Raw genomic sequence first — 23998 nt, 5'->3', positions numbered from 1 at the left:
GGTACATTATTTTAAAAAGACAAATTTATTTATACATTATAAATTCTTTCATTGGTCTATTTATTAAAAATGATTTTCATGGTTCAATGTTTGTTACAGCATAGGAAGGGTCCATAGTATTTTTAGAATAAATGCTGTAATTAAAGTTGAAAGAAAAAATAGTCCAATATACAATTTTAATATAACAAAGCAACAGAGAATTCACACCCTGCCTCATAGCTTAAACAAATAAAACTGTGCAAATATTAAGCATCCATATCTTTTGAAGAAAAACAGGGCTGCGTCAACGATGAAATGATAATGTATTGAAATTAATCACTGGTTTTGCTGAGGTGTTTACCCTTTCAGGTTTCATTTGATAAGGGAACTTTTTCCTTCTCTCTTTCTCTTTCAAGTTAAAACGGTTACAGTGGAGAAAGAGCACAATTGGAATACGAACTCTTCAGACTCGCGTCCAAAATGACACCCGAAGTATTGAAAACTGTAATCATTCTGTCTTGCATGATAGGTAAGTAGCCCATTTTTATGACCAATTTATAGAAAATCTAATTTATTATTTTATGTGATTTTAACAAACAGCTTTTTTTGAGTTAGCATCAAGCCTGTCCTCAGGGTGTGGCTACATCTTACCAGCCTCCGTAATACTTTAATAATAAAAAGTCGCTAAAATGAATGAAAGACGTCCAGTGAAAGAATGACTTTGTTGAACACATCAGGTAATTTGGCAAATATCAATTGAAAACTAATTAATAATTAAAATGCAAGGAGCATTGGCTGATAAATCAGTCAAAATGAAGCTTCTAAAGAATAATAGAAGGCCTCCAGTTCATAAACCATACACTCTTTGCTGAATTTCACTTCTTTGAGGGGTGCTTTTAGGAGATTATGATGCTCTTTACTAATCTGGATTCGAAAATACATTTTGTGTATTTGCTCACCGCGAGTCTGCAGCCTGGGAGAAACAGAAGTGCTGTAATTTTTGTCATTGGCATTGCATAAAGGGAGGTGGATTGAAGTGATATTCCATTAAGTTGAGTTATCTTTATTCTTAAATGTGCTAATAGAAAATTCAAGTGTATGCAGCAGGTTTTGTTAAATTAATTGTACTAAACCTTTGACTTGGGAAGCTCATTTGAAAAGCCTCACCAGTATGTCTTACTCAGCATCTTCATCTATTATTAAAACTGCTTAATTCTGTTCAAGGCAGCAGTAGGCACAGACTATCTGATCAGAAATCCGGCTCAGATTTAGTGTCTCCAAAGTCTTTCTGATAAGAAACAAAAACCCAGCAGCCACAAAGAAAACGTCCAAACAAGTAGACCAGCATGGCTGGGATTTGACCGCGGACTCTGGAGCTGGGAGGCAGGTGCAGTGACCACTGTGCCACTCTACAATTTGTCTTTTTCAGTGTAATAAACTTTTAAATAGGTCTCACACTTTATTTTTCGTAAGGACTTTATACAGAATATTTGATTGTTGAGGGTTAATTTTTTATTAATTTTCACAATAAATGCTGAAAATGTTGTTCCAGTCTAACACTCAGGGGCTATTTAATTGACATTTAAATATAAAACTGTAATCCAAGAACTATGTGGATTTTCTAAAACAAATAGGCTTGAAATGATTTTGTATTATATAAGGAAAATGTTTATTGTCTATTTAATGTCTTGGTTATTGTCTATTCAAACTACATCTGATTTACTCCTGTTTAGTTATCATTTGACAACGCACCTTTGCTTTCAATATTTTGTAACTGCTCAGGGTCTCTTGTACAGGATGGCTGCTGCTGCACTGACACAGAGTTCAGGATACTGAGGAGGGTCTTAGTCGAGTCACAGGTAGAATTACCGTATGTCGCAGTAGCACGACTGACTCTTGCCTGGTTTTGTATCCCGTCCTCTGTTGCTTTTGTTGCTTGCGTCTTGCAGTCATTTCTGTATGTATTATAACTTGCTTGTAAGTCACCTTGGAGAACGACAGCTTCTAAATAAATGAATAATAATGATAATAAAACAGTTTTAGCTGGTATCTTATTGTAGTTTGATTTTTGGTATAGCTACTTATTTTAATCACAAGCTCGAAGAAATACATGCAACCTTTGTGCATTGGAGTCACATTAAGTTACTTTTTTTTACTTTACAGTATATGAATGACCAATATATGAATGAATAAAAAAACATTTTTAATCAGAAATAAACTCCTGGTCAGGCAAATTGTTTTTACCAAAAGCATTATTTTCCATTTCAAATAAAAAAAAAATAAAATTGCCAATTATTAAAAGTGCTCAAATTAGGTTCCAGTAATTCAGCTGTTGTCATTAACAAAAACTCCAGTTTTAAGGAATTCGATATGATATTGCATTGAACAGAAATGATGTAAATAAAGATAACATATAAAGATTATACATAAACGAGATTTGGGCAAGAATGAGGAAACTTTAAGCATCTCACATGAATTTAATTATTTATTGTGTATGATGGTAACTAAATATAGATTAATTCAAAAAATAATTTAAATAAAAAGAAAATAATGAACAGATTTAATGGAAGGTGATGATATGTAAAAAAAATATTTCTTACTGCATACAATTAATGTCAACACCTTTATTTTGTTTTGTTTTTTTCAAATTACTGTAACTCTTTTTTCTTTACAAAGCTCAGACATCATGCAATTAATACAAAAATAAACATGTTGTGTGATGTAATTTTCTAACCCACTCAATGCAGATCAACGGCTTTGTTGTGGAGCCGATCCCCCCAGCACAGGGTGTAAGGCAGGAGCAAACCCTGGACACACCAATTTCGCATTGCCAGTTCTTTGGACAGTGAGAGGAAACCCTTCTCAGACGGGGGTAGAAATTTTCAAACTCCGCGCAGGAACAACACAGGGCGTGACCCAAAAATGTACATATAAATATCAATTTTGTTTACCACATATTTAATATGTATAACTTTTTTTCCAAATAATAGTACATAAATTGTGAATAAATACGTTTATCTGCTGGATTATTTCCCCATCAATTGAAACTAAGCATTCAGGTTTGTTAGATGATTTTTGATTGACAGTCATTTAGTTTATTAATACTATAGCATGACATTCTCAACACTTTGTAAACTACTGGAAATAGTAACTGAAAAAAGAAACACTTGCAATCAAAAAAAGGAAATTGACATCTCATCCTTTAAGGTATTCCAGCTATTCATTTTCTTAATCCATTTACCCAGGGTGGGGCCGCAGGGAAGATGAATTCTTACCCATTAATATGTAAATATTTGAAAACACAATCAAGTAAAAACTCGACGAAAATCTCTATATGATGAGTCCTTTGAATACATTCGTTTACATGCATGCACACACACTTTCCTTTACAGGTTTCTCAGAACATTCATGCAGTTTATTCAGTTTTATCATACTATAGCTACTCCACTCTTTCAAAATTGTACATAAATAGTATATTACGGTGTTTGTTATATTGTATATACATATATACAGCATTTGGAAAAAATATTGTTTTAACACTGAAAAGAATGGTACAAACATGTTTCGAGGGCAGGAAGTCTGATAAAACATTGTGTCTGTACCCTGTTGTTTTTCCAGTATCACAGTTACACAAGCCATCTCTAATTATGTCCATCCAACCATCCATTTTCTAATCCGCCGAATCCAAATACAGGGACACGGGGGTCTGCTAGAGCCAATCCCAGCCAACACAGGGCACAAGGCAGGAACCAATCCTGGGCAGGGTGCCAACCTAATTATGTTTTATACATCATTTATTTCACTTGATGTATTTCAGGCATGTACTGCAGGGGCTCTAGTATCGAACAGAAGACTAGAGCCAAATTCAGATTGCAAGTTTTCAGTAAAACACAAATTGATATATACTTATAGATAGATAGATAGATAGATAGATAGATAGATAGATAGATAGATAGATAGATAGATAGATAGATAGATAGATAGATAGATCTTTATGGTCATTGTCACTTTTACAAAAGAATAGCAAAATTGTGCAGCAAAAGAACAGCAAAAGGTGCAGTCGACTCAGTGTGAGGCATAAGAGTTAAAAAGACAAGAAGGGAGAAAATAATAACAAACCGAATAGCAATAAAAGTACTTTACAAAATATACAAATTGCACTTGTTATATATACAAATTGCACTGGTTGACTTAAGGTCTATATTGCACATTGGGAGAATGATATGGAGCAGTTTAATTCTGAGTTCAGGGCCATGATTGCTTTTTGATAAAAGCTGTTTTTAAGGCAGTTTGTCCTGGTTTTCATTGCTCTGTATCTCCTGCCCGATGGCAAAAGCTGGAAGAGGCAATGACCGGGACGTGATGAATCCTGTGAAATGTCTATTGCTTTTTTGCGGCATTGGGAGGTATAGATTTGTTCCAGAGTGGGGAGGGTACAACCAATTGTTCCCTCCGCTGTCGTGATGACCCTGTGGAGTGCTTTCCTTTCTGAGGAAGTACAGCTGCCGTACCACACACACAGTCCGCACGTAAGCACACTCTCGATGGAACAGTGATAAAAGGCAGATTTTGGGGAGATGGTTCTTTCTGAGGATTCTCAGAAAATACAGTCTCTGCTGCACCTTCTTCAGCAACTCCTTGGTGTTGGCGAACCAGGTCAGGTCATCCTCCTGCTCAATGCCCAGAAACCTGAACACCGGGACCCTCTCCACACAGGCCCCACCAATGATGAGTGGCTGGATGTCAGTTTTGTTTTTTCTAAAGTCAATAACAAGCTCCTTCATTTTTGTGGTGTTGAGGAGCAACTGACAACCAGCTCACCCTCCTTGCCTGAGATGAGTCCGACCACTGTTGTGTCTTCCGCAAACTTTGTGATCTTGTTGCTATGGTGAGTGGGGAGCAGCGGGCTGAGCACACAACCCTGTGGCATCCAGGTGTTGAGGCTGAAACCAGTGGAGGTGTGGGGACCCAGCCTGACCCTCTGGGAGTGTCCAGACAGGAAGTCCAGTATCCAGCTGCAGGTGAATGATGGAAGTGATATCATACATAGGCAAACAAAATAGATTTAAATATGTAAACTCTTAATGGATTGACCAATTAGAATTGTTACGTAAACACTAATGTACTTCTTGGCAGTGACAAAGGCAAACAAATAAACTGTATAACCTGTACAGAAAGAAAAGTCAAGCACTATTTAGCCGAGCCCAGCTAGCCACCTTGTCACTCCCTGTGAACGTAACAGTGCACAATTTAAGAGGAAAACCATCTAAGTCTGTCAGACTTGTTTTAATTAGCTAACATGTCACACAAATATCTTATAAAAGGCCTGGCATAATGTGACATATGTCACATCTGTACACTATGAAGGCAAAGAGCTTGAGAAAGATTTATTATAGTAACAGCCAATCACAATGATTGTTGGGATTAGTAAGAACCCATTTAAACCTACGGCAGTTGGCCATACCAGATACTATTATGACTTCAGCCTTGATTTTAATGCCAAGGAGATTCAGTTGGCAGGTAAATTATTTCAGTGTTTGGGGCACTACAGCCAAAGATTTTTGCCTTCTACATTAGTTTATTATTATAGTGAATATCTGGTATATAAAAAGAATTTATTTAAGATTGCAGCTGGGTCCTTAAGTTTTTAGCAGTGACAGAAGGTTATGTTTTTTGTGATTTTTACATGTGCAGTTTTGATTTTGTGCATATTTTGTCATTTTCCTTTATGTTTGTATATAGTTATTATTTATTTTCATTATATTTTTGTGTTTTAATGTTGCTGTTTTATACATTGGCTCATCCTCCCATTCACTGTGCCATTCTGTGCTGCTTTGTTGTTGGCAACAAAGCCTGTTGCTACCACATGGCAGAGAGAAGTTACAATATGTGACATTATCAGACCACCACTAGTAAAAAAACAGATAGTTCTTTATTTGTCCCAGGGGGAAATTCAGCTTTGACAGAAGAATAATCAATAAATAAAGTAAATAAACAGCAGGAAACCCCCTCAAATGCACAACAAAATTACTGCAAAGAAAGAAAACATCTGACTTGGCTAAAAATAAAAAGAGCAGTCAGAGTGAGACATTATAAAGGTGTATTGGTAAAGGTATGAAGGAACCCCAGTAGTGTTTCATGACACATTCTGCTGAATAATTCATTGGCTAAACGTCCTCAGTGCTAGTATGGAAGAAAAAAGATGTGCAGCATTGTTTATAAAGGCCATTAGTTTTACTGTCATTCTCTCCTCCTCTACTACCTCCAGTGGGTCAAGAGTGTGTCCTATAACCATGCCTGCCCTTTTATTTGGTTTGTAGATTTGGTGGGCCTCTCCTGAGGTGATGTAACCAGCCCAGCACATCAGAGCCAAGAAAATCACATCAGCCATCACACAGTTTAAGAACATGTAAAGGATGTTACTACCAAAATTAAAGGAATGCAGTCTTCTAAGAAATATATATAGTTCCTCTGTGTTACAACATCAATGTAGTTTTATCATTGATGTGGGCCCACCAAAAACTTGTAGCAATCCACCACCTCCACCTGCGCTCCTTGAATTAGTGACTGGACATAGATGCCCTTTGCTGTGGTGAAAGTCAATAACCACTTTCTTGGGTTTGCTGATGTTGAGTTGCTGACAGTTATTTTTGCCCTAAGATACAAAGTTCTCAACACAGCTCCTCCATCCACTCATTCCCCTCATCAATACACCCCATGAGAGAATAATCATCTGAGAATTTCTACGAGTGCCTTGACCTGGTGTCATATTCATATTCTGAGGAGTCCAGAGTAAAGAGAAAAGGAAGACAGAACTGTTCCTTGTGGTGCTCCAGTGTTGCTCACATCCGTATCAGAGACACCGCCCTTGAGTCTCACAGCCAGACAGATAGTCCATTATCCAGAACACCATAGGCTTATCCACACACATATCCCTGAGTTTAATCCTTTATAAAGATGGCTGGAAGGTACTGAAGGCACTGGAGAAATAAAAAACACAGTACTGCCAGCTTTATCCAGATGAGAATAAGCATTGGGGAGCAGACAGGTAATTACATCTTCCACTCCAAATTTTGTCCAATAGGCAAACTGTCCAATTGGTCTTTCACAAGATGACTCATATGGTCCAGGACCATCCGGTGAGATTTAAGAACCACTCGTCTGTAGTCGTTAGGTCAAAAGGTGCAGTAGCTGGTAGTATCTTTTCAGAGAATCAAGATTTCTGTATTTTTTTTTTTACTTTTGTTTTACACATTGGGTTTTGTTATTAAGGAGTCTCATTTTTTTATTTTTTTTTATTTTTAATTTCAACCTCAGACTATTTTCCTTGACTATTGTTTGTTTTAGCACTTCTCAGTGTCTTCATTTCCTGGTCTCCACTGGTAATTTTGGGAAATGTGAATTTCACAAATTTTCTGGGATATTTCTCAAGTATGTAATTCCTTAGCATGGTCTACAATTCAAAGTTACTGCAATGTACAATTGGAAGGTCCCTTTAAAACATGTACAGAATTTTGTGGGCTTTGCCAACAGTTACTGTCAGTGCATTAAAACGTTACTCCAGTCATTCATTCCCCCATCATATAATTGACAAGGAAATCCTCTCTCAAATGTATGTGGATACCAGAAGCACAACTTGTATTTCACACCCTAACCCCTGTTCATCCACATGTTGGTACCTCGATTCAGTTTGAAGTTGTAGTACTGTAGATCTTTCTAGTATTGCTATAAAAGCTATATTTTCATAATGCTTACCAGATATTGACAAACTACACCAAAGTGTTTTTACTCAAATAAATTAACTCATACAGAACAAAACTATGATGTGGGTAATAGACAATTCTTAGTCATTAAACTGGCATTAGAAGAATGGAGTCATTGGATTCTGGGAAGTGAGCATCCCTTTATAATTTATACCAATCACAAGAGTTTGGTATATTTAAAAACATCTAAACTCTTGCCAAGGTTGAAGGATGTTATTTTTAAGCCATCTTGATCTTGTGATATAATATTGCACTGTAGAGAAGAATCAGAAAGTGGAGACCCTTTCTAGGGAATGTGATGAAGACAAATCAGTTACTGATCCTGAGAATATGCTATACTTTGGATACATTTTTGGCGGCCACTACTTTTGAATGCCTTGAAGATTTAATTCCTAGAGTTGTTGGAAGTCCATCTTCTCAAGCAGTCCTTTTCAAAACTTTAGGGGGTTTCTGTCCTGACTAGCGGGGATATTTTCCATCTGGTCCACTCTTCAGCTTTATTTAATTGTCTGGTAGTACTGCAGTACTTACTTAAAGATATTTTTGGTTGTACAATTTGCAGCAAGATATTACATATTATTTTGGCATGTGAAACCAGTCCTACTCTGTGGAGTTATTGCAGTCTATTTCGCCTTATAGTCATCTATGGGATGTCAGTGGATTTTATTACCAATATGCCATCCTTTCAAATTTTCACTATAATTTTAATTGTAGATATGTTTTGTAAAAGTGCAGACGACATTGTCCATAAAAAGTTGCCTACCTTCAAAGAATTTGTTGAATATTATTATTAAAGAAATTTTTCAGTTACATGGTTGTGCTAGGTCAATAATTTGTGATATGGTACCTTAATTCATTGGCAGTTTTTCTGTCAGAATGTTGGTTGTAAAATAAATTTTTAATTTTGTTGTCATCCAGAAAGTAATGGTCATATGGGGCAAGTGAACTGCAATCTAGAGAAATTCATAAAATGTATAGTGAATTCACACCAACTGGAGAGAAGTGTTGCATCAAGCAGGATTTTCTTGTAATATGTTTACATTACAGCCATAGTATATCAATACTTGAGTGTCTATACTGGCCCTTTTGAACATCCATCCATTATCCAACTCGCTATATCCTAACTACAGGGTCATGGGGGTCTGCTGGAGCCAATCCCAGCCAACACAAGGCGCAAGGCAGGAAACAAACCCCGGGCAGGGTGCCAGCCCACCACCTGCACACACACACACACCAAGTACAATTTAGGACTGCCAATGCACCTAACCTGCATGTCTTTGGACTGTGAGAGGAAACCGGAGCACCCAGAGACAGACATGGGGAGAACATGCAAACTCCACGCAGGGAAGCGAACCCATGTCTCCTTATTGTGAGGCAGCAGCACTACCCACTGCGCCACCATGCCACCCCCCTTTTTGAACATTCCATTCTTTTATACTTTTTACCTACTGTGACAGAGCAGCTGTGTAGATTGCAGAATACATGGTGATTGGTTCAGAGGCATTTTTTGATGGTGGGACCATCTGCCAAAAGTGACTCACAGATCACAAACAGAAAACTGATAATCAAATAGGGCAAGAGGTGTGGCTCACTACATGACACAACCTGCCTGAGGGTAGCATCCCAGAAACTGACTCCAAGGTCTCCATTTAGTCACAGAGATAAGTCTGTTTCATCTCGTTCTACGATTCCCCCTTCTTTTCATGATTCTCAATTGAAACTTGTGCCAACAAGTCCTTATAACAGGAGATTAAACGCTCCACCTCAATTCAGATTAATAGTGAGCTAGAATTTGGAATACAAAAGATTTTACATTCTCAACGTTGTGGTTCCAGTGTGTATTACAGTATATGTGTCATTGACAGGGGTTCAGGGCAGAATATTGCTGCTGGGTGCTTTTTCATCCATTCAAGCTCTTCAGTTATTACACCAATTTTACCTCAAATTAAAAAACTGATGGATGCCCTCCGACTTTATGGCTTTGGGGGTGGTGGGCTTATGCTGTGATGTATTTAATTTTGGTAAACTCAAACTTACCTTTGTATGTATTTTGCAAATTTCCTTTCATTTTTTGTTTTTATTTGTATCTTTTCTTTTTCTTTTTATATTTCCAAGTCAAAGTTTTTAATTATTTATTAATTTTCTTATAATCTTGTGGGTGCTGCCATTCTGTGGCATTTTGTTGTTGGCCACAAAGCGTAATGCTGCCACATGGTGACTGCAATTGTGTTGCATGAAGTCATCAACGTACAGCTATTTAGGATGGTGGCATGCCACCAATGATGTTTTGGATTCTAAAAGAAATCTATTTTTGCGTTACGTAGTAGTAGGAATCTTTTCAGGGATTCTGGCTTTCCTTGATGTATTTCAGTTTGTTTATTTGGTTTTTTGTATTATTTTGTTCCTGTTGTTGTTTTTGGCTTTCCTCAACTACTCTTTACCTTGCTGTTTATCAGTGTTTTCGTGTCCTGTTCCTCGCAGTTAATATTAGTCCTGCAGGATGAGCCTGGACCACTGCTCACAACACACGGGTCAAAATTAAGAATAGGGAATGTGGCATTAAAGACTCTGTCAAGCTCCTTACTTAGAGAAATGAGTACCTGCCTAACATTAAACTGGCTCATATAGAGCTGAACAAAAATACACATCACAGCAGAAACGCAAAACAGACTTAGAACAAAACACCAGCAAAGCAAACAACAAAGAATTGTCAAAAACACACAGGCATTAACAGGTGTAAATAAAATGAAAAAAAGCTATCAAAAATGATAGGGAAATTATTTGTGAAAAGAAAAGATTCTGCTTTTTCTATTAAGATTGAAATAACTGTCCATCTTACCACTGCTCTTAAAGTGTAGAAAAATGAGCATCAAGACCACAGGACCGTACCCACATGACATTAGATGCTGTTCACAAAAAGCACACCCAGTAATACCATTGTGCTTTGGCCTTCTTGGATTTATAGAACAACTTGAGTGTTATGAAACACTGCATAAGAATAAAGAGAAATGACCAGAATGTAGAAGGAACAAACAGGAAATGAAAGAAGTGGTGGGGCAAAAAAAAACAAAAGAAGCAGATAAAAACAATCATCAGAACCTAAACAAAAACCAAAGTCAAAGTCTGGAAAATGCAGGAAAATGGTCTTAACACTAAAGTTTTCTCTGAAACACCTTTTAGATTCCACTGCTTTACAGAACAAGAGCCAAATGTGCAAACAGATGCAATATTAGGCCACCATCTTAAGTTGATAGTATGTGATTGTGCAAGACAATGTGTGATTCTCAAGCTATATACCTGGCAATGGGTGTTGGGACTGTAAGCAAAATGTCCCAAAATAGTATCAACCATAATATGAATAAAAATATAAACAGTCACAAAAATTAATGATATGCATCTTGGGACACCAAAATACACATTTATTACAACAAAGCCAAAAAATAAATAACACACAAGATACAAAAAGAATACATTTTAAGTAAAACATTAAACCAACAAAATATATGCTACACCACTGTGGACACCAGGGGCCACTCCAGCTCCCCAAACCCCCAACCCAAACAGACATAAGCACAAGTTTAAAAGGCAGAGTCTTATTGTGGAAAACTGTTTCCCACAGACACAAGTAAAATTAAGCAAACTATAGCACAATAAAAGCACTCTTTATGTTCCTTCGCTCTGTCACTGCCTCCTCCACTCCTCCTCGTAAGCCTTGTCCATTTTCCTCCCAACTCTGGTTCATCCATGTGAGGCAGGCAGCTCCTTTTATCTAATCTCAGGGAGTGCTTGATATGACATTGCATATCCAAAGCACTTCTAGGTGAGGTTTGGAGCCCTATGGAGTAGGGACTTCCAAATCCTGCATCTCCCTCAGCTGCCCCCATGGGACCCAACAAGCCTGTCCCCCGGGCCTACAATACCCGGCATGCCTTGTGGGCTCAGATGCATGGATCCAACCTGGGCTTGCTACCATCTAGCATCCCGGGGGAGACAAAGCCATGTTTAAGCTGTCTCCCCCTGTCGTTCCTCCTCAAGGGCATCCTGGCTGGGTAAGAGAGTGGGCTGTCCCTCACACCATCTGTGAAAGTTCACAATTGGCTGTAACTGTAATGTCTGTTTGTCCACTCCATCACAGTTTTCTCAATTTTGAGTTTTCAAGATAAAGAATCTGTGCTTTATAATCAGTTCAACCTTTTAAAAGAATGGATACCTAAATAAATCAGTTTGTCATCCTCTCAGTTTATATTTCCTAATGAAATTCACTAGGCTAATTATGGTATATGTATACTTGTGGTAAAATGGCAAGTCCATCTGTTTTAATCATGTCATGCATTTAGGAACCTCTGATCACCAGATACTGTATACTAGCCCATACATCTCTCTTTCTTTGTGTTTCATGTTTTTCATCAGACATTGCATTGATCTTTTAACCTGCTAGTTCCTTGTTTAAAAATATTAGATTAGATTAGATCAGATCAACTTTATTAATCCCAAGGGGAAAATCACATGGGGCGGCACAGTGGCGCAGTGGTAGCGCTGCTGCCTCGCAGTTAGGAGACCCGGGTTCGCTTCCCGGGTCCTCCCTGCGTGGAGTTTGCATGTTCTCCCTGTGTCTGCATGGGTTTCCTCTGGGTACTCTAGTTTCCTCCCACAGTCCAAAGACATGCAGGTTAGGTGCATTGGTCATCCTAAATTGTCCTGTGTGTGTGTGTGTGTGCGCGCACCCTGCCTGGGGTTTCTTTCCTGCCTTGCACCCTGTGTTGGCTGGGATTGGCTCCGGCAGACCCCCGTGACCCTCTAGTTAGGATATAGCGTATTGAATAATGGATGGATGGATGGAAATTCACATGCATACAGCACAACAAACATAAAAACAAGGATACAGACTCACAGTACAAAAACTACAGCCAATCAATCAATCGATATGTTAAAATAAATAAATAAAATAATAAATATTTAAATGTACAGTATATTGCTCAGCTATTTCAAAATAACCTTATTGAATGTCGCGGAAGGAAGTATTGAAATGCCTGGTAGAACTGGGCAGAAAAGACCCCCGGAGGCACTTATATACATCATGAAATATTTGTCATCATACAGATTTGTGATTTGTAGTTCAGATTTAATTCTGTACGGTACAACTAAGAGCATAGAGTTACTTTTCCATACAAGCCTGTCAGAATAAAATAGAAAATAAAATAAAAAATAATAAAATACTGGTGTGTATGTTACGTGTTGCTTTTCATTTTGGTGTGTTTTGTTTTAGATACTCCATTTTACTCCAACATCCCAAGGATATGCATGTTAGCTAGGTTGATCATTAGAAACATTAGAAAAACATTTGACAAGAACAGGCCATTTAGCCCAAAAAAGCTCATCAAACCTACCCATCTAATTCCTATAAAACATCAAGTTGAGTTTCGAATGTCCCCAGAGCCCTACCGTCTACCACACTACTTCATTATTTATTATGTGTGTCTACGGTTCTTTGTGTGAAGAAAAACCTCCTTAACATTTGTGTGGAAATTTACTCTTAGCAAGTTTCCAACCATGTCCCTGTGTTCTTGTTGAACTCATTTAAAAATAACAGTCTCAATCCACTGTACTAATGCCTTTCATAAACTTTGAACACTTCAATCATGTCACCTCTTCATCTCCTTTTGCTTAAGCTGAAAAGGCTCAGATCTTTTCATCCTTCTTTATAATTCATCCCCTGTAGCCCTGGAATCAGCCTAGTAGCTCTTCTCTGGACCTTTTCTAGTGCTGCTATGTCCTTTTTGTAGCCTGGAGAAGAAAACTGCACACAGGACTCCAGATGAGGCCTAACCAGCACATTATAAAACTTGAGCAGAACCTCCTTGGACTTGTACTCCACACATTGTGCTACATAACCTGACATTCTGTTTGCTTTATAATAATAATAATAACAATCATAATAATTATTTACATTTATATAGCGCTTTTCTCACTACTCAACGCACTTCAGTGAATGCAGAGCCACTTCAACCACTACTCATTTATGTAGCATCCATCAGGATGATGTGATTGCACCCATTTTTATGCAAGTACACTCACCATACATTAGCTGTTAGGCGGTAAAGTGATGAGAGAGATAGTCCATTAGAGACAAGGGATGATTAGGGGGCCAGAATGACTAGGCCATTGTGGGCAATTTGAACCTGGACATCAGGATGCACCCTGCTCTTTATTAAGGATGCCCAGGGATCTTTTATGACCACAGAGAGTCAGGACCTCAACACCATTTTAACAGCACAGTGTCCTTATTCACTGCACTGGGGCACTTGGGATCCACACTCAAATGAGAGGGTGAGAATCCCCTGCTGGCCTCACCAACAACTCTTCCAAACTTTTCCCAGATGTTCTCCCATCTACGTGCTGGCCGGGCCCAAACATGCTTAGCTTGAAGTGGATGACTTGTTCTGAAGTGCAGTTGCCATGGCTGTTGGCCATAGTAGAAAGTGATAATAAGGCAATAAATAAGTGCTGCAAATGTATGTGGTATGGCTGTGTCATGAATGGCTTCTGAATTCTGTCTTGAAGCTGATAAAGATGAGTTCACTATGACGCCTAACTGTTTTTTTAAACAGCAGTTTTCAAGTTAGACCTCCCACTGAGTATTCAAACCAAACAATTTTACTTTCTATGTGTAATACTTTACATTTCCGGCCCAATCCTTTATGTATGCTGTCCAAGTCTCCCTATAATGTTTCAATGGATTCTAGACTATCTGCCAATCCACCTAGCTTGGTATCATCTGCAAACTTTAGCATCTTGTTGTTTACATTACTACCCAACTCTTTAATGTATATTAAAAGACATCGACCCCTGAGGGACACCACTCTTAACATCAGCCAATTCTGACAGGGTTCCTCATACCATCACCCTGTGCTTCCTGTGTTTTAGCCAAATTTGCACCCATCTACAAACTCCACCCTGACCTTCCAATTGTTTTAGTTTGATGCCCAACCTCTAATGTAGTACCTTATCAAATGCTTTCTGTTTGAGATAAATAATATAACAAATTGATCATATCCTTTTGCTGCGTCATCACAGAATTCCAGCAAATAAGAACAACAGAAAATCTATAGATAAGAGCAGGCCATTCAGTCCAACAAAGCAATCAGTGGCCATGTCGGAGCTTGAGTACGTTTTTGGCCGAGTCTCGTCATAAAGTGACATTTTGTCCAAAGCTGGTCCCTGCCTTCTTACACTCCCTAATATAAATATGAAATCACTTCAATAAGACGGATGAATGTTGTTAGAATGTTGACATTGTTAGCCCAGTATTGTTCTGATGGCCTTTTTGTCAGTGAGGCTGTGGAACACGTAAGAAGCTGCCCAGTAACAAGTTCCATATTGTCCACTGAAATGAACCAGAGGACACAACAAAGACAGGCAGACATTATAAGGCACTTAAGCATGAGGAGATCATGGTTCAGATTATAGTATTGTCATGCTATATGAATATTGAATATTCTGCTTATTTTTAGAAGTACATAGCATAAAATGACATTATTCTGCCATTTTGTAAACAAGCATGCATGTATTATTACAAACAGGTTAATTCTTAAGTACAGTTTACAGTAGAAGGTGCAAATGTTATAAAAAAAATCACTTTTATTTATCAGCTTTAGTAAAAAATTCTTTTAGGCTAAAAATCATATAATTTGTTAAAATGAGGATTTACCTGAGGTAGGCTGGCACCCTGTCTGGGTTTTGTACCTACCTTATGCCCAGTGATTGCAGAGACATGCTTCAGTTATTTTGTGCCCCTGCAATGGATAAGCTGGTTGGAAAAATGGATGGATGATTTATAATTAGTCTTATGACAATTGCTGTTGTAGAACTCGGTAACTGTAAAACAAGCTCTAAAAATGTCACGTTATGTCCTAAACGAATGATTTCTGATTGGGAAATTATGAATATGCACATCTGACATTTTGATTTTGTTGCTAAAAGACACCTAATAACCATTCATTATTGTTACTTGCTGCACCTGATTAGTATTTGTTGAATCTTCTGTATTTCTTTGTATGCCTTGCCAAGTGCTTCAAAGCATGGAATGTGTAAATACAAAATGTCCAATATTCTTGGGTTCACTTATTTTAGGAATATTAACATTATGAGGACACCCTTAAATGTAGTACAAACCTCCAATTAAAATCCTATGTAAGAAATAATGTTGAGTATAAAAATGAACAATAGGGCAGCACTGTGGCTCTAGGGTTAGCACTGCAGCTGGACAAGCCCAAAGACTTCAGTTTGTTGCTCTCCCAATTTCTGCATAGAGTTTGCAGATGTTCTCCCAGAGTTTGGAAGTTTGCTTTTCTGGTGTCCCAAGGAGGAGCAGGTAAAGTTAATATGCGTCAATAATTGTCCCTGAATGAGTGAGTGAGTGTGTCCAGTGATGGACTGCTGTCCAAATCCAGGGTTTGTTCCTGCCTGAATCATTTCAGGCTCCCGAAGACCATGCAATGAACCAAGGGTTAGGGGTTCATAAAATTCTGTAGGTGGCAGGATGAATGCCCGCCTGATATGAATGATTGCCGATGAGTATGTGAATTTTCCCTGCCACATGCTGACCTTCCGTTCAAGGTTGGTTTCTGCTTTGCAGCTACTGCTGCCAGGGCTCAGCTCACCATCATTCAGTCATGGAAAGTGTGGGTTGATCATTAATAATTTTTCTCTTGTAAGAGAAACAATTATTTATCACAATTATAATTCATATTCTATATATAAATAATTGCGGTTATCCGTTTACTAGACCAAATCCATATTGTAATAGCACTGATGGATTAATATATCACTTTAGGAAAAAAAAAAAACTCATTTTAATGTGAAAACAGAAATGAAAGTTCTTTGCTGCCATCGTGTGGCTGATTTGTTTTATGTGCCAGAATAATCAGAGCAGCAATCCCTGATTTAGAAAAATAAATACATATCACCTTTTCTGAGTATCTTCTTCCACATATATTTTTCAAATATTTTATTTATATTTATTTATTTAATGGACCATATTTACTGTTTTAATGTTCATTAATTTAATAAACAAACAAGACTTAATAACAAAACACCACCCAATCTTGTAGCCATAGCAAGTACAACAGTATGAGCCAAACACACTCTAACAACATTTGCGATAAAAAATGTATTTATATTCAATATTCAATTACTAATGCTTTCTGTGTAAGACTGTTTGCAATTATGAAAAATGCAATTGTTAACAATTTCAAAGTTTTCTTAGATGTCTAGTTTACACAAACTGGCACAGGCTCTGTTTCCATGATTGAGAAATAGAATAAGCAGCTTAATAAAGGATGGATCTACCATATCCTTAGTATGCGTTTAATTTAAATACAAAGTGTATCTTTCTAAAGTTTCAATGGCTTATTTCCTAAAAGTTCATTTGAGACAGCCTAAGACAAATTGAAAGGAGCAATGGTAGAGCAGTTGGCATCTGAACGAAAAACCAAACAACCACACCTTTACGGTGAAATTTCGGACTATATGTACTGTAATAGGCAAGTGCCCCCCTAAGCACAGTATGTCTCAAAGTCAGAATAAAGATTGAAAGTTATGAAGCATAGTGTTATTTTATAACACAAAACACAACAGATTATTACATGGATAACACCAAGAAATAAGAGAACAGCGTGTAGAAAAAATAAAAGCCTGGAGCACCAGCTGGGTCTGCCATATTTGTCTCTGTCATCTCCTTCCACCTACTGAATTACCTACCTCAAAAACACAACATATTTCCCAGTGCATCACCTGATGCAAGACTGAACTCCAAAGCCCACACACTAAATTCCTTACTCTACTCATTCCAGTTGCCATTGGGCACATTCCACATGTATCCCACAAACTAGCCAAGAAAACCACCAACCAGTCAGCTCCTCAATCTGCAACCGCATCCCCACAAAGAGCACAGCATGAAGCTACCACTAGCCACACACTTACTAAAACAAGAGTCCCCTCAAAGGTGACAACTTCTGGCGATGCATCTTTCTGTATGTTGCCATTTCACTCTCCAGCATTTACTTAACTGTGTGATTGTCAACAAAGTACAGTTGTGGCCAAAAGCTCTGAGAATGACACAAGTATTGGTTTTCACAAAGTCTGCTGCTTCAGTGTTTTTAGATATAAGATGTTTCTGTGGTATACTGCAGTATAATTGCAAGCATTTCATAAGTTTCAAAGGCTTTTATTGACAATTTCATTACGTTTATGCAAAGAATCAATATTTGCAGTGTTGGCCCTTCTTTTTCAAGACCTCTGCAATTTGCCCTGGCATGCTGTCAGTCAACTTCTGGGCAAAATCCTGACTGATGGCAGCCCATTTTTGCATAATCAATGCTTGGAGTTTGTCCATCCACCTCTTCGTCACAAGTTCTCAATGAGATTAAAGTCTGGGGAGTTTACTGGCCATGGACTGAAAATTTTGATGTTTTGTTCCCCAAGGCACTTAATTATCACTTTTGCCTTATAGCACAGTGCTCCATCATGCTGGAAAAGGCATTGTTCATTATCACCAAACTGTTCATGGATGGATGGGAGAAGTTGCTCTCAGAGAATGTTTTGGTACCATTCTTTATTTATGGCTTGGGATTGGGGCACCACCACTGCAAGTTTACTCAGGAATGGCAGCAGGCAGGTGTGAATGCATCTGTACGCCCAGTGAGGGATGCAAAGACTTTTGGAGGATGGCCTGGTGTCAAGAAGAGCAGCAAAGTAGCCACTTCTCTCCAAGAAAAACATCAGGGACAGACTGATATTCTGCAAAGGGTACAGGGATTAGACTGCTGAGGACTGCTGAGGTAAAGTCATGTTCTCCGATGAATCCCCTTTCCGATTCTTTGGGGCATCCAGAAAAAAAAAAAAAACGTGAGCGCTACCATCAGTCCTGTGTCATGCCAACAGTACAGCATCCTGAGACCATTCAAGTGTGGGGTTGCTTCTCAGCCAAGGCAGTGGGCTCACTCACAATTTTACCTAAGAATACGGCCATGAATAAAGAATCGTACCGAAACATCCTCAGAGAGCAACTTCTCCCAACCATCCAAGAACAGCGTAGTGATGAACAATGCCTTTTCCAGCATGATGGAGCACTGTGCCATAACGCAAAAGTGATAACTAAGTGGCTCGGACAACAAAACATTGAAATTTTGGGTTCATGGCCAGGAAACTCCCCAGACCTTAATTCCATTGAGAACGTGTGGTCAATCCTCAAGAGGCAGGTGGTCAAACAAAAACCCACAAATTCTGACAAACTCCAAGCATTGATTATGCAAGAATGGCCTGCCATCAGTCAGAATTTGGCCCAGAAGTTGATTGACAGCATGTAAAAGTAGGGCCAACACTGCAAATATTGATTCTTTGCATAAACTTAATCTAATTTTCAATAAAAGCTTTTGCAACTTATGAAATGCTTGTAATTATACTTCAGTATACCATAGGAACATCTGACAAAAAGATCTAAAAACACTGAAGCGGCAAACTTTGTGAAAACCAATACTTGTGTCATTTGCAAAACCTTTGGCCACAAGTGTAAATGTGCTTCAGATATCAAAAATACATGTAAACAATTGAAATTAGCTCTTGACCTCGGTAAATTTATGGAACAGTGTTAACTATAAAAAGACACATTAGAAGTAAAGGTTGGATGGACCAGTGGATGGTGCTGTTGCCTCATGTATCCAGGATCGAAAGTTCTAATCCCACAATCAGTTGTTGTCCACATGGAGTTTGCACATTTCCCCTGTGTCTGCATGAGATTTCTTCTCACCTCATGAATAAGACATACATGTTAGGTGAACTGGCATTTCTCAATTGAACCATCAGGATGTGTGCAGGATTGGGCCCTGAGATGAACTGGCACCCCATCCAGGGCTTGTTCCTGCCTTGTGCCCAATGATGCTAAGACTCTGTCCCCAACCCCTGAACCAAATTCAGTGGGTGTACAAATGCAATGTTGTATTTGGTGATACTACACCATCTTTAGGATGGGAAACTCATCTTTGAGAATAAACTGTGCATCCCTTCTAATAAAACTGCTCAGAAATGTCAAAAGACAAAAATTACCTGATGTTCTGGAGATCCTTTAGTTTATCTGTCCCTCTGGTATCTACAGTACATGAGTAATGTATTATAGAGTGTTATATTGGGGCGAGTCTGAGCCAAATGGATTAACATTCAAGTGTCTCAACAACAAGAGATCCCAGCAATCTAAGGGGCTCACAAAGTCACTATCTGTGTAGTGTCACATCAGTATATTCATCTGCACACCAGCCGTAACCAACTCAGAAAGCCAGTTGCAGCTCTTCATTTGCCTCCTGGTCGTGGAAGGGCCATTGTGGAATGAACCTCGGGGCCCCATGAGTGAAATTCAACAACAGTTAAATGAAAGTTGTTACAATCACGCACTGTCTGTGCTGACGCTGAATGTGTATTTTAACATTTCATTTTCTTCTTTTTCTTTTCTTACAGGGGTTCTTAATGCCATGCAAGTAAGTACTCCAACTCCACGCATCAACACGACGGCAGGAGGAAATGTCACTCTCCAGTGCAACTTCCAAACATCAGCGGCATTGACCAATCTCTTCATTCAGTGGCAATTTACGGACTCAAGATTACAGCATAACTCGGTATGTGATTGGATCTTTTCATGATGCAGTCTCTGACTTTTAAACATTTTGAAGTTAAATCCCATTTTGGTAAATACAGCATCATTTTGTGATTCCCAGTTTGGATTTTTTTTCTTCCAATAGCCACAGAAAGTGCATACATTTACCTGTGAAATAAACATTTCATTGCAGCTAAAACCTGAATTTTTTTTTAATCTAATTAATAATTGTAAATAATTTAATTGGTCATGCTCATTCTTCACAGCGCACATAAGTGGCAGGCGTGTGTGCGTGTGCCCTGTGGTGGATGCCCGCCTCTTCCATGGTTGGTCCCTGTGGGATAATCTCTGGTCATAAAAATGAGATAAGGCCCTTCAAAAAACTGACAGACATACAGATAGGGCATTGAATATATTTTTTATAAGGATTTGTAGGCTTTGTAAGAGATATGTTAAAGAGAAATCATAGAAAATATGACAGAAAGAAAGTGAAACAATTTTCAAAAAGAAGCACAGACATGTTTTCTCCAGATGCCATGAAGGTCTAAAGTCGGTGATGGAAATTCTTTTTATCATATAACTTTTCTGACATTTTTTTTGAAAAGTCAGACCAATCTCTTATACTTATTTTCTGCATCACTCTTCAATAAATGTGTCAGTGACTTACAAGATGTGCTTTTCTTTAGAGAACCCTTTATATAATATACTAGCCGCCCCCCGTGGCTCTGCATACGTATTAGTGAAACAGTACAGTAAGGAGGGCCCCTCCCAGCTCCCCACTCCTGACATCACGATTCCCCCTCCCCTCGGCCCACAGCCTCTGTCTTGGATTAGTGTGAATGTATCACTCCTGCAAGCAAACTATGATTCTTAGGACGATGATAGAAGTCACAAAATCAACCAGAATGTTCAAACAAATTATAGAAAAAAACCAATCTAAATCCATTAAGTAGTTCTCTCATTCGGTAGCTAAATGGATGTAAGATACACCCTGAGGCAGGAGAGTGAGTGAGGAGGCCCCTATGGCCTATTGCATCTTTCTCGGATCTGTGCAAATAAATCACTACCTCATGCGAACTAGGATACATAGCACAATGAGAGAAGTCACAAAATCAACCGGAATGTTCAAGCAAATGATAGAAAAAAACGATCTAAATCCGTTAAGTAGTTCTCTCATGGAAAGAGGACAGAGATAGACAATTGGATTATATACAGTATATATGAAGTGCGATACAAAAGTTCCCGGAATGCATTTATTTAAAAGCATACACACCTAATAACAATTAATCGTGAACAGTTCCTTCAAAATAGTCACCCGCTGAGTTGATACACCTATCCCAGCGAGATTTCAACTTTTCGAAGCACCTCTGGAAATCGTTTTTTTGTCAGTGTGTTCAAGACGTTGGTTGATACCGCTTGGATCTCCTCCACCGTCTCAAATCTGCGTCCCTTGAGCCTCATCTTCACCTTAGGAAATAAAAAAAAATCAGACGGCGCTAAATCAGGGGAGTATGGAGGGTGGGGAATGGCAGTAAATTTGTAGAAGCCAAAAATTTGCACACAATCAGAGATGTGTGAGCTGGTGCATTGTTGTGATGCAAAAGAAATGACTTGCCAGCCCACATCTGAGGACATGTTTGGTGAATTCGATTTCGCAAACGCCTTAGAACATCCCTGTAGAATGCTCCATTCACCGTCTGTCCTTGTGGCACAAATTCCTTGTGGATGACACCCTTCACATCAAAGAAGCAAATGAGCATTGACTTGGTGTTGCTGTGAACTTGTCGAGCTTTTTTGGGTCTTTCAAATCACTCATTTTCACGACTTTCTATATTCTCTCTTGTACCTAAATTGTAGAGAATATTTGAGCACACACGTGTTACAAAAAACCTGAACTGTGTAGATGAATCAATGTATTAATTAAAAAGGACATATATTATTTCAGGGAACATCTGCACTCTGTAATGCCCACAGAGATAAATAAGTTGGAAAATGCATTAAAGATAAATAAATGCTTTTAATTCTTCTAAATAAACAGTACTCTGATGATCTTGTTCCCTGCAGAAAATACATATACAAAAACTAGACAAAAAGCTTTTATTTAGCAAAATATCTGCCAATGGGGTAAGGAAAATTTACTTGACAAGAATTCTTAAAGTAAGCTAAAAAATCCTAAATACAATATTTTTGGATAAGTCGATATTTCTTTCAATAAGTAAAATAAGATTTAATGCATTATATAAATACCTTTCACGTGCTTAGATTTCAGTTTTTGCAGTGTTGAATAAGCAATATAGATGGCGCTTTTCTGAAAAGCTGGATACACGCTTCAAGCAGGCTTGGAGAAAGAGCTCTGCCTTGTATGAGTATGTAATATGACCGTTGTTGAGTCTCATGGGAAGGGGATGCCACCCTCTATGGGGTCAATCAGTCCTAAACCAGATCCCCAGTTTGATGTGCCATCTGACATGGGCTCAGTCAGGGTATCTTTATAGAGCACCCCTTCATCTGTTCCATTAATATAGCTAAATTTGTTCCCTTGTCAGAATTTCAAAAGTCAAGTGTAGATGATTAACTTTATAATCTGTCTTTAACAATTCCACCATATAAAAACATTTTTCCTTTCAAGCCCTCAATTGTGTTTTAGACCGTGATAATTCTGTCAGTCTGAGTGTTAATGACATACAACAGTGAGCTATTTAAAGTCAGAGTTGACCGAGATCTATTCAAATTTAAAGAAAGTCATATAACAGCATACATGTTTTGCAAATAACAAATAGCAAAGTTGTAAACTATTTTATATAGGACATTAGGTCTTGCTGCCCATTAAGAATTACCAAACAGGAGATCCATTGTAGAAAATTAAATTCACAGATTGGTCTACTTGTATTTACATTTTGATTTGGCCCATTTCTTTATTTTATTGCTCTCCTTCATTTCGAACCTCTTTGTTAATGCTGTCATATTTATTTATGCCCGACTTCCAACATCTTCCACCTTTTATGACTGACGATTGTCTCATATTTGAGGTTCAGGTCTTATATTAAATGTTAAACATACCCTTTAGTACTAGGAAAAGTGTGCAGAACTGAAGGGTATTCTTGGAGGCAGTTTTCCAATTTCTATGCTTCCATTTTTGGAAAAATCTAAAGTGTGTCTCAAGTTGCGTCTTGCGTGAAGGCTGCTTCACATTGCAAAAGACTTTATATAGCAGACATCAGCCTCGTCTATCATATACACTAGCTACATTTAAGACCAGAATTAGATAGAGCAAGTGGCTGCTTATTCTTTGAGTCTGTTCTACAAAACTGAAGAGACATGGTATTCAACATGAAAGGACAAAAAGTCAGTAAAAGACACTAGGAAAAAAGCAGTCATAAAATTTCTGATCAGAATAAAAACATTCTGCCTTCTAAAAATGCCTGATGTGAATTTTTATGAAGGGACCAAGAGAAAAGACAAATTCATTGTGCAAAGTTTAAAGTTTAAGCCCAAAATCAATGATACCATTTACCAAAAACCAAAACATTAAATAAAAACCGTGGTAAGAAAAACAAAGCCCAGAGGTCTGTTATTTAAGGTCAAAGATGAAGCAAAGCACACACCAACAAGT

The 23998-nt window shown here is 38.1% G+C and overlaps 1 protein-coding gene across 1 annotated transcript in view; it reads left to right on the top strand.

Moving 5' to 3' along the window:
* Positions 1 to 370: 370 nt before the first annotated feature.
* Positions 371 to 23998, top strand: part of LOC120537517 (V-set and immunoglobulin domain-containing protein 1-like) — a 48816-nt gene continuing 25188 nt past the window's right edge. Inside the window, exons 1-2 of the mRNA XM_039766516.1 lie at positions 371 to 508; positions 20250 to 20407. Coding sequence (XP_039622450.1) covers positions 460 to 508; positions 20250 to 20407 — 207 coding nt within the window. The 5' untranslated portion in view covers positions 371 to 459. The remainder of the gene's footprint in view (positions 509 to 20249; positions 20408 to 23998) is intronic.

Source organism: Polypterus senegalus, chromosome 10 (assembly GCF_016835505.1).
Source record: "Polypterus senegalus isolate Bchr_013 chromosome 10, ASM1683550v1, whole genome shotgun sequence".
NCBI lineage: Eukaryota > Metazoa > Chordata > Cladistia > Polypteriformes > Polypteridae > Polypterus > Polypterus senegalus.
This window is presented reverse-complemented; position numbering and strand designations above follow the sequence as displayed.